Source organism: Anabrus simplex, chromosome 1 (assembly GCF_040414725.1).
Source record: "Anabrus simplex isolate iqAnaSimp1 chromosome 1, ASM4041472v1, whole genome shotgun sequence".
NCBI lineage: Eukaryota > Metazoa > Arthropoda > Insecta > Orthoptera > Tettigoniidae > Anabrus > Anabrus simplex.
The window spans coordinates 965,574,859-965,587,181 of record NC_090265.1 but is presented as its reverse complement, the minus strand read 5'-3'; the positions used below and the strand labels follow the sequence as shown (position 1 = coordinate 965,587,181).

The 12,323-nt window shown below is 38.8% G+C and overlaps 1 protein-coding gene across 3 annotated transcripts in view; it reads left to right on the top strand.

Annotated features, from left to right (window-relative positions):
* The window catches only part of Tace (ADAM 17-like protease Tace), a 230,982-nt gene that overhangs the window by 146,592 nt on the left and 72,067 nt on the right, over positions 1 to 12,323 (top strand). For all 3 annotated transcript variants that reach the window (XM_067136788.2, XM_067136787.2, XM_067136789.2), the window contains exon 9: positions 12,017 to 12,252. In XM_067136788.2, the coding sequence (XP_066992889.2) occupies positions 12,017 to 12,252 (236 nt within the window). The remainder of the gene's footprint in view (positions 1 to 12,016; positions 12,253 to 12,323) is intronic.

Sequence of the window (12,323 nt, the reverse complement as noted above, 5' to 3'; positions counted from 1 at the left end):
AGTCGTTGCTCAGATAACTGTGAAGAAGCCGATAATTGTTGTTTTGGAAACTCATTTTAAACATATTACCATGTTAAGTCATTGATAACTACGCATCTACAGATAACTGTCATTCCAGAAACCGGCCATATGTGAGGAGCACCGTAAGTCTACATTACCTGTGATTAGTACTGCTATATGAGGAAAAAAAGTTGTCCCACTTTACCAGCGATTAGTACCATTATGAGGGGCCGGTGACCTGAATTTTGGACTCCTTCAGACAACAAGAATCATCGATTTAGGATTTTGCTTTGGAAGCAGTCCCTTGTTCAGTTTGTACCACCGTTTTAAGTTATTTCATGGGAAGGGGAGGCGTTGCGGGTCAGATCCACTGATTGTTTTAAGTTTATAATCATTGTTCATCATTGTCTTTTTGAATTCTAGTCAGTAGATGAATTTTGGAATTATTTCTACTTTCAATATTGGTAAGTTGGATCTGCTGATTATTTCAAATTCCTATTCATTCATCATCATGTTTTGAATTTTGGTCAGTAGATGAAGTTTGGAATTTTAATTGTCATTACATTTCATCTCATCTTGTATCATTAGGCCGATGACATAGATGTTAGACCCCTTGTAAACAACAGTCATCATTATCATTTATATGTACATTCAGTATATCAGGAATATGAGCATATTATGTATATATGCATTTATATGCACTAATAAAACTTAGCCATTCTATTTCAAATGGTATGAATCACCTTTATTTCTTATGGGCATATTACGAAGTGTGTTCAAAAAAAGACCGAACTTCGTAAATTGCGCGCAAACCGCAACATTGAGCGAGTTGTGACTGTGGCGGCGCCTAGCGGCAACTTCTGACAACAGACCGCTACTTTACGCATTCCATTGCCTGCATTATCAGTTGAGTTAGAGCCTCTGAAGGATTGTGTGTGTCACATGTTCGTCGAATTCTATAATAAAACAGCTTGAGGAACAACGCGTGTGCGTGAAGTTCTGCTTCAGAGTTGGGAAAACGTTTGTGGAAACATTTGAAATGTTGAAGCTAGCATACGGGGAGGAATGCATGAGTCGTACACAATGCTACGAGTGGTTTAAACGTTTTAAAGACGGTAGAACGTCTGTCACTGAAGACCCTAGGCCTGGGCGACCTTCCACATCAACAGATGACCGCCATGTCGAGAGAGTTCGTGAAGTGATTCGTGGAAATCGTCGTTTGACAGTCAGAGAGGTTGCTGATCAGGTGTGCATCAGCGTAGGATCATGTCATGCAATTTTAACCGAAAAAATTCAGATGCGGCGCGTCAGTGCTAAATTTGTCCCTCGTTTGCTGACTGACGATCAAAAAGAGAACCGAGTCAGCATCAGTCAGGGAATGCTTGCTAACGCAGATGCTGATGACAACTTCCTGAAGAACATCATCACTGGAGATGAGACGTGGGTGTACGGTTACGATGTCGAAACCAAAAGGCAATCATCACAGTGGGTGGGGAAAGGTTCTCCTCGACCGAAAAAAGCACGAATGAGTCGTTCAAACAACAAGGTGATGCTGATTGTGTTTTTTGATTGGAAAGGCATTGTCCATCACGAGTTTGTACCCCGAGGCCAGACAGTGAACAAAGAACTGTACCAGAATGTTTTAACGCATTTGAGAGATGCTGTGCGCAGGAAGAGGCCTGAACTGTGGGAAAACAATTCCTGGATGTTGCACCATGACAATGCGCCAGCACATGCCTCTCTCTCGGTCTGCAGTTATCTGGCAAAACACCAAATTCCTGTTGTGCCCCATCCGCCCTATTCTCCCGACTTGGCTCCAGCAGACTTTTTCTTATTCCCCAAATTGAAAACCACCTTGAAAGGACATCGTTTCCAAGACATTGAAGAGATCAAGGAGAATGCGACGAGGCAACTTCGCGCCATCAAAGAAAGTGCATTCCAGGAAGCATTCCAAAAGTGGAAGAAACGTTGGCAACACGCTGTTGATAGTGCAGGGGACTATTTTGAAGGGGACAGTCTGTGAAATGATGTAAGCTACATAATAGTTTTTCTAGCCACAGTTCGGTCTTTTTTTGAACACACCTCGTATTTATTTACACTGTTTACACCCACGTTTTTTAAATTTATTTATTTTTATTTTTGCTAGTGGCTTTACGTCGGATCGACACAGATAGGTCTTATGGCGACGATACATCCATATTAGAGCACCAAAATCAAACCTTATACAACAAAATCTTCAAAGAATAAGTTCAGCTTTCAACACTTGACAACTTTTTCCTTTCCCAAAACTTCTTCATTCTGGATGATGCAGATATAACATACTGCTTATTCTGCGATATTTTTAGTGATAGTATTGTGTTCTTGTTATTCAGCATCCATTTCTCTTCTCTGTTTTAAATTTGATTTTTGATAATTTTCAATTCCTCTAAATCCTTATGTATTTCTTTAAACCATGTATTTTTTTGTTTTACTATTCTGAAATAAATCAAAAATTTGTTTCAGGAGTCTAGTATTTGGTAAGCAGTATATGTGTGGTGTCCAAGGAATGAAATCCTCTGTTTTCGCATTGTGTCTATGATCGATTCACTTTCCTTGTAAAGTACTGAATTTGGCAAAAGTTTCCACTGGCCATCAATCAAGTGTTTTTTTATTAATAATTGTCCAAAGAATTCTTCTATCGACTTTCTGTAGTTTATTGTTGATTGGGTATTCAGTTAATGTTTCACTTGCATATGTTGCTTCTGGCTTTACGACGGAGTAATAATATAGAAATTTAGCTTTAATGGAAAGAGACTGTTTCTTGTAACTCGGCCAGGTAATTTGCTGTGCTCATCTCAATTTTTGAGCTCTACTATGTATGAATGCTTCTTCGTTAGCATTCCAAGTTATAATCTCACCAAGATTTAAATTTGTCTACAACCTTTATTTTCTGTGTATTATTTAACATAATATGTGGAGTGTCAACTTGAAAAGGTGGCATCATTTCTGTTTTCTCCAAATAAATTTTCAACCCAACCTTTGCTGCTAATCATTCCAATTCCTCTACTTCAAAGTTAGCTTCTTCAATACTATTTGCTAATAATGCTATATCATCAGCAAATGCGAGACAATTTAGTCAAGTATTTCTTCCAATCTTAACAGTTGGTGGACATACCTTACTCCATTCATGCATATTTTTTTCCAGCACACAATTAAACAACAACAGGGATAATCCAATCTCCCTGTCAAAGACCAGTATGAATTTCAAATGGTTCAGAGATTTCATTTCTGAACCTAACTCTAGATGTTGTATTTCTAAAAGTGGCCTCAATAAGGTTAACAAGTTTCCAATGTACAGTGAACCAAATTCAGTAAGGATATGCAGTAATGTTTCACGATGGATACTATCATAAGCTTTTTAGAAATCAACAAAAGTGATCGCTAAAATTTTACTCCTAATCTGTTGTTGTTTTATAATCCATTTGAGACATGATTTGATCTGGACAGCTTCGTCCTAGACAAAAACCACCCTGATATTCACCAAATTCACTATTGTTCATGAATTCTGCAATATGAAATCTTAGAAAAAAATCTTATAAGTGATATCCAGCAAAGAAATTCCTCAATAATTACCAGGATCTGATCTATCGCCTTTTTTGTATAGTGCATGTATAATTGCAACATTCCGTTCTTCAGGCAATTTTTCAGTATTCCTTATGTCAATGAGATATTTAGGTAAATTCCGAGTAGTCTGTAAACTTGCATTCTTCCAAAGTTCCGCTACTAGTTGATTCTCTCCTGCCACTTTAAAATGTTTAAGTAAGTCAATAGCTGCACGCACTTCATTGTAAACCAGTTGTATGACCTTTTCCAGAGGTGTCTTATTTCTGGGATACAGATCACAAAATAATCTTCAGGTTCATCACTATTAAGTAGTGTTTTGAAGTATTCAGCCAAAATGATTGCATTGTCATAATCATTATGGGCCACCTTTCCATTCATATCCTTCATCAGAAGAGTAGGGGGAGTATAATTTGTTTAGTATTGTTTAAATGCCCTATAATAGTCTTTTGTTTTATGCCAATTGAAAGCCTCATCAATAGATTTTAATGTTTCCTTCTGATGGCTCCTTTTAACCCTCCTGATTTCTTTGGCCATTAATCATCTAGCATCAATTAATTCTTCACTAGAACTTTCAGTTTTTTGTTGCTGGTGATTCAACCAAGCTTTATGCCGGTGTAGTATTGCTATATTACACTCTTTATTCCACCATGCATGTTTTTTTTTCGTTTCTTAATGGGAGCAACTTCTTCTGCTAAGGCCTTTAATTTGTTAACAGTGGTCCCCAAGTTGTCACTTAAGAGCATTATGGATTTCTCAAAGTATACTGGATTATTAATGACTGAACTAGGATCATACATTCTTTTTCTAATGAATTTTTGCAGTTTATTTATCTTTTTGGGAGTTAATTCAATTTTAATCTTTGAGATATTATGATCTGAATCAACATGAACACATTGAAGAACCTTTACATTATAAATTTCTTTATGAAATTTATGATCCGTGGCCACATGATCTATCTGAGAATCACCTAACTTAACATTAGGACATTTCCAAGGCATTAATTGATGTGGTTTTCTTTTAAACCTTGTCGTCTCCAAAATTAGTCCATGGTTAATACAGAATTCAATTAACCGTTCACCGTTCTTGTTTGTTCATTTATGTGCTGGCAATTGCTCCACCACTACATGAAATCTCCTCTCATGTCCATTCTTTGTATTGAAATCCCCAAGTAAAATTTTAATATTAGTATCAGGTATTTTCGTTACCAATTAGTCAAGTTCATCCCAAAATTGATCCGTTGCCTCCTTATCAGTTCCATTATTTTGATTTGTTGGTGCATGAACATTTATCAATGTCTATATCTTGTTTTCCACTCTAATTGTTAACAATGCTACTCGTGGGAAATTTGAGGAAAAATCAATAATGGAATCTAGAATTATTTTGTGTGCCAAGAAACCAACTCCGAATTGAGGAAGGGAAACACAGCTGAGCCAACAATAGACACGATCGTAAGAATGGGACCATTAAATTTGAGTAGGTCAGACCGTTTCGAAAGGACAACTACTTAATAAATTTGAACTTCATTGATGGTTTCCACTTTGTGTCACATACAGTTTGCCAGGCATCCGTTATCTTCTCTAACATAGCTTCTCAATTTTTTCGCTGCCCTCCTGACTATTTATAAATAAGGCAAACACACCTAGCCAAAATTGGACGCAATCCTTGAGAACGGGACCGCTAAAATTGAGAAAGTCGGGCCTTTCGAGAGTGCAACTATTAAAAAATGTGAACTTCATTGGCAGTTTTCCACTATGTGTCACATACATTTCACCTGGCACGTGTTTCCTTTCAGACTTTGTTTTCTCAAGTTTTTTGCTCCGCTCTTAACTGTTTGTGATGGTGACTCAACAGAGACAGATTGTCATTTTGAATTTTTAACACAGTGATTTCATCCTCTTTTTAAATTATAACACACTGCAAGTTTTATACTACGACATCCATAACCTCGCCATAATCACTTATTGTTTTTTCTGTCTTGTCTTATTTGTTTTCATTATTTTCTTCAATAGCAAAACACATTTTTTAGCATCAATTATGTAAAAAAATGTTAACTTTTTTCACTGAAGATGTTGCAAACGAGTTGATTTTTACTTCATCTAATGATGAAAATGTGTATATATTGAATTGTTTTTTATTTCTGTCATGTCTCTTTTGTTTTTCATTCTTTCCTTATGTTTTTAACACATCTTTTAGCATCTATCATGTAAATAACTTTAACCTTTTCTCACTGAAGATGGTTCAAGCGAGTTAAAACATGTTTGACTATTATTACTCCATCTAATGATGGAGATGTGTATGTATTGTATAGGAGGACATTATTTCCTTTGTAAAGTACTGGTATTGTACCAGGAACGCTGGTCCGGTAATAAAGTCCACGTATTTTAAACTTAAAATATGCGCCAGGCACCAACGGAGTGGCTAGCAGCTGCGAGCATGCTGTGTGTGACATGGAGCGGATGACGTAGCAACCTGCCTCGACTCGCCAAGGCTATGATTACATCAGCCATCGAACATTCCAAACCTTCTATCATGAATAACATTTTTTGGAAGTACGATAAAAATTTAACAACAACGTTGCCGTATTCATCTCTTTAATATCTTCAATCCCACCAAGTTTTATTAAAATCCACGAAGGATTAAAGATGATATTAAACAAAATAAAATAGCTGCAATTACCACGATTCTGTTATAAAAAGGGAGTGGATTCTCGACAGAACACAGTCAAGTCCCACGGTCGAGACCCGACAGTCGGCTTGTGGAGGTCCGCGTCACAATATATTACGAGAAGTGATTGAATTATTTCTACGGTGAATGAACTTAGACTCCATAGTGATACAGTAGAACTTGTGTTTTCGTCAGTGTTAAATGCCTTCAAGTGATTAAAATATTGCTGCAGTTAGCAAATTCAGAACAGTGTAAGAAGACTTATATTTTCTTAGGTGTCAAACGCTTTAAGGTGATTGAAATATATCTCCAGTTAATAAACTTAGACTCCGTAACAGTTTCATCAGACTTGTATTTTCTCGAGTGAAGAATATTTTCAAATGATCGAAACATTTCTGCAGATAACAGACTTAGAACAATGCATTCGAATTTGTGTTTATTCAGATGGAATTTGAATGCTAGGAAAGACTTTACGTGTGAATAAACCTGGAACTGTTAGTGAACTTCACGAGCAAAGTATTTAGTTTCTTTTCTGACAAATTAAAGTGATTGCCCTCAGTGTTAAATAAACAGTGTAAATACTTGTAAATAATCGCCGAGTCGTAGGACTCTATTCTTTGAAAACTGAAATGAACTATTTTGTGCTGAGTGTCACGTACTTTAAATTTGTTTGCGAGGTCAATTTCATTGACATTCGGCCGCATGAAAGTGTACTGCATTAATTTCTTCCAAGTGTCAAATTTGTTCGCAAGTTCATGAAAGTCTATTTCTTTATTTCTCAAGTATCACAGTTTGATTACGTGTTCGATTCCATTAACATTCGACCTCAGAAAAATTTACTTCTCTGTTTTCAAGTGACCAAGTTAAGTCGTGGGTTCAATTTCGTTAACATTCTACCGTGTGAGAGGTAATATTCTACTCTTTCGAGTGAGCTGTTTATTGGTGTTATAGAAACATTTTGTCGTCAAGTTCATCATTTCATTTTTCCTCTGTGCAGAAGATGCACCTCAGATCAATACATCCAAGGGCTTAAGTACATGTGTTCACTCCATTCTTCCAAGTGAGCGATCTCAACGTACCAAACTACTAGACCTCCGAGACCTTCCAGAATTTCTAGACCTTCTAGAACTTCTAGAGCTTCAATCGCTGGAGGAGTCATGGTTCCATGGCGCAGAGAGCTGATCCGTGGTGGTACGAGAGGAGTAGCGGATCAACGAGGGACATCGCCAGCCACAGGACGGGCAAAGGTCACACCCCATTATTCTTCTGTACTGAGGTGATATAAATTTGAATTTTCTCAATAAATCAGACAGTTTAAAAATTCTTCAAACTACATTTAAAATTAAACCTCTCTCTCTGTACCACTCCAATTAATGTACCTTACATGCCCTGCGTAAAATCTCGTGCTTTTCATGCCTAAAGTATGGGCATTTCCTGTTACAGTATGTAATAAATTATTTTATTTCTTCCTTTGTCAAGCATGTGGTTTCTGTGTGTTGAAATCTATGACCCTAATTTCAGGACACTATATGCTAAAGAATTGTAGGAATTTATCTAGTTAACATAAAGTCCAATTTAGCAATAGCTTTATCAATATAATTTCCTTAAGAATAAATATTCTAACTGCAATTGACATTTGTATGATGGAAAATGTCTGGAAAATAAAACTGGAGACTAGTTGCTGGAAGTAGCATCTATTAATTTGTTGATATGAATTCACCTACCTCCTCTTCAAATTGGATTATATTGACTTATGCTCCACAATATGGCCTCTGAGCTCTGAGGTTCACATCCCAGAACAAACAATAGTAGTCCTCCTCACATACTCATAGATAATACTTTATGAAGTAGGCACTAAAATTTCAGAGACTACACTCCATTGGTAAACTACAAACATGCAGTTACATCTAAAAGTATCCTACCATCTCTCCTCTCCGTAGTAGGAGAAGGTTTTGCCTTTCAACAATGTAAGAGTGGCATCTGCAGATGTATTCTTGTGATGTTGGTTATGTTTGTGTTGTGATACGAGAAATGTGATTTTCTTCTTTTTTTGCTGTTTGCTTTATGTTACACTGTCACAGATAGGTCTTATGGCGACGATGGGACAGGAAGAGCCTAGGAATTGGGAGGAAGCAGTCGTGGCCTTACTTCAGGTACAGCCCCAGCATTTGCCTAGTGTGAAAATGGGAAACCATGGAAAACCATCTTCAGGGCTGTCGACAGTGGGATTCGAACCCACTATCTCCCAGATGCAAGCTCACAGCTGTGCGCCCCTAACCATGCGGCCAACACGCCCAGTCATACTGAGTGTAATAGCGTAACTAAATATTGGTGGGAAGTAGCTGAGGAGTTAGATAACTTTTTCTTTAGCATGCCATTCCTCTGGTACATACATTTTCTGATACTACTGGTATGTAACACACTGGTTCATAATAGTATTCGAGCTATTGTGAATCCCTACTCCGAAGCACCGATTGGAATGAGCAGTGTGCATATTTAACGGAATAATAGCAGAGGAGTGTTAACGGCTGTCTACGGCCCGGTCACTCCAGCTTTGGAACTTTGGACTGTTAGATCAGCACCATAGTAGTGTTCATTAAAATTGAGAAAATGTGTGGTTTTTCATTTGATTGAGTATTTTATATGATAACATTGTTTTTGATGGTTACATTCCTACCGACGTTTTTGTAATGACCTATGTTGACTCAAGTTAGGAAATCCACTCATTCTTTCTGAGAATCCCGTAGCAAAGCACGAGTACATCAGCTAGTTTACATATAAAATCAGCCAACACTGTCACTGAGAGTTTTTTGGAGAAACATACAGGAGAGTGAAATGAGGAATATAAGGAGATCATCTGGATGGACAAGGTGAGACTGTGTAACGAACACCACTCTATGAACTCTGTTCCAGTAGGAATTAGATAATTATTGGCTTAACTGAAACAGTTGAATTGAAGATGCTTTGCTGGTATGGGCATGTAAGTAAGATGGGAGATCTAAGGAAACTGAGGGCAGTTATGCTGGAATGTTAGGAGGGAAGTCTAGGAAGAGGATGTGCAAGGCTATAGTGGGAGGAATATGCAGAAAGGCTGGTGGCTAGACAAGGAAAAACAGCACTAGAAAAGAGTTTCCTCACTCCGGTCAGGGGGCCTATACAAGATGGTTGAAAGACTCTTTGACATTTGACAACATAAGGAGATTCAAGAAAGAAAACGACTTCTCTCTAAAGATGAAAAAGTATCTAAAGGGATGTCATTTTGCATTGACAGGTTAGGTAAAAGAAGTATTACAGGAGGTTGCAGTAAATGACTTCCAGAAATTTATCAGATGAATACACAGTTCAAAAAAATTAGGGGAACATGTTTTGTAACATCTGGTATGTGAACGTTAATTTGGTAGATGGGGTTCCAATGGTCGTACAGCATACCTTGAGACCTTAGCTACTCAGGGTATGTCAAATTTAAGTTATACTCCATCTGTAGGCATAGTCCTGAATTAAACTGTCAGGTGACCCCTCAAAACAAAATGAATAGCAGTGTGTCGCTGTTAGGTACACAGACTACTGTGATCATTTGAGCACATAGTACGTAAACTAGCACATCCCATGAGACATCTTAACGAGTTTCAAGTCACAAGGGCCGTCACTTTGATCCAGAAAGGATGGACTTTTCATCGTGTTGCTGTGGATCTTAATGTCTCTCCGTCAATTATTGAACGCTTGTGGAATCGCTGCATTGAGACAGGCCAGTTCACGAGGAGGGTTGGACAAGGTCATGGAAGCATGATAACCCCACAGGATGACCGATGTTTGACCATCTGTGCATTGCGGCGGCATTCAGCAATTGCCAGAGAACTGCAACAATATCTCAGGGAGGTCACTGGAGTCACGGTGTCTGACCAGACAGTAAGGAACAGGTTAAGAGAAGCGTCCTTTCGACCCAGACGTCCTGTTCGAGTGCTCCGTTTAACGCAGCAACATCGCGCAGCTCGCTTTCTGCTTGCCCGTACCTACGTCAACTGGCAACTTCACCAATGGAGACCTATGTTGTTCACAGACGAGTCCCGATTTCCCCGGACGCAGCATGTTGGACGTCAGCATGTATGGAGTTGCCGTGGTGAGCAGTACATGCCAAATGTTGTCCAGGAAGGCGACCGATTCGGATAAGGTTCTGTGATAGTGTGGGGTGGCATCAGTATTGATGGCCGTACGGATCTTGTCGTCGTCCGTGTTAATCTTACCTCTGCGGGGTACATTGAGCAGGTACTGCTACAGCATGTGTTGGTTGCTGCATACAGTGTTGGCCCTGAATTCGTACTCATGCACGACAATGCCAGGGCTCATATAGCGTGCATCACCAGAGCTGTCTTGCGAGAACTGGACATTCAAGAGATGGAATGGCCAGCAGTGAGTCCAGACCTTAATCCCATCGAGCATGTGTGGGATAGGCTTGACTGAAGTGTTCGTGGGTGTCGTGTTCCACCACATACTCTCCAAGACCTCGAGGCTCTCATTGAAGAATGGGACCTGATACCGCAACGTGACCTCCGTCGACTTATACGGAACATGCCATGTAGGTGCCAAGCTGTGATAGATGGTCATGGAGGACATACACCATACTGAAGCTCTCCAACTGTGATAAAAATCCATCCTGGAGGACTGTTATCACTTTGTTTCCGCCCTTATTTGGACATATCCATTTGTGTCTGAAAATGAACGTGAATCCATCAGTGTTCTTTTGTATACTTGAACGGTAAAGAATAAAGGTTTCGTTGGTAATATACCTCTGTGTGAGGTGTTGTTTTGTGGAGCATGACATACATTCAAAAACATGTTCCCCTAATTTTTTTGAACTGTGTAGTTGCCAAAGGGAATGACTTTGAAGCAATTGAGCATTGGTGTTTTAAAGTATTCATGGTAAGGAATATACACCAAGTACTGGTCACTCCAGCTCTGGAACTTGGACTGTTAGATCGGCACCGTAGTACTGTTCATTAAAAGTGAAAAAATGTGTGGTTTTTCATTTGATTGAGTATTTTATATGATAACATTGCTTATCACACACAGTACACACTTACGAACTAGGGACCAATGACCAAAGATGTTCTATACTCCTATAATGACGTATGTCTTACTAAATAAATCAAACCAAATATTCAATTAAATCTTTTTTATGAGTTCTATCTCTACTGGGATAAGGGAAGGAAGTTCAATCTAAAATATTTCTGAAGAATTAACTTAGCATACCAATAAAGTCAGTACTTTTCTCTGCTTTGTCTGACTCATTGGCTGAATGGTCAGTGTACTGACCTTCAGTTCAGACGGTCCCAGGTTCGATTCCCGGCCGGGTTGGGGATTTTAATCGCTTCTGATTAATTCTTCTGGCTCGGACACTGGGTGTTTGTGTCCGTCCCAACACTCTCTTCTTCATATTCAGACAACATACCACACTACCAACCACCACAGAAACACGCAATAGTGATTACATCCCTCCATATATAGCATTGGCGCCAGGAAGGGCATCCGGTCGTAAAAGAGGGCCTAATCCACATGTGTGGCGCAGAGCGCACCTGCGACCCCAGAAGTGTGGGGAAAAGTGGTAGGAAAAGAGGTAGTACTTTTCTCTGCTTTGGTATAATTGTGTAACAGAATTTTTATGAATAACAGTGTTGTACTTTTGTTTTACATAGTGTGTAAGGGAACAGACAACTTTGAGTGATGTAGAAACTTGTTAAATTTTTTGTTCCAGAGTATTTCAAGAATGGCTACACACTTTATCTGAACTCAGGCCTGAGCTCTAGTCGGAACCACTATGGACAGCGTGTAATAACAAGGGAAGCTGATTTGGTTACTGCACATGAGTTTGGCCACAACTGGGGCTCTGAGCATGATCCTGACATACCAGAATGTAGTCCAAGTGCTAGTCAGGGAGGTTCATATCTGATGTACACTTACAGTGTCAGTGGTTATGATGTTAACAATAAGGTAGAGTATTTTTCTCTTCTGCATGTACTTACAGAATGGTAAGCAATTTCTTTCACAATTATTCCTGGATG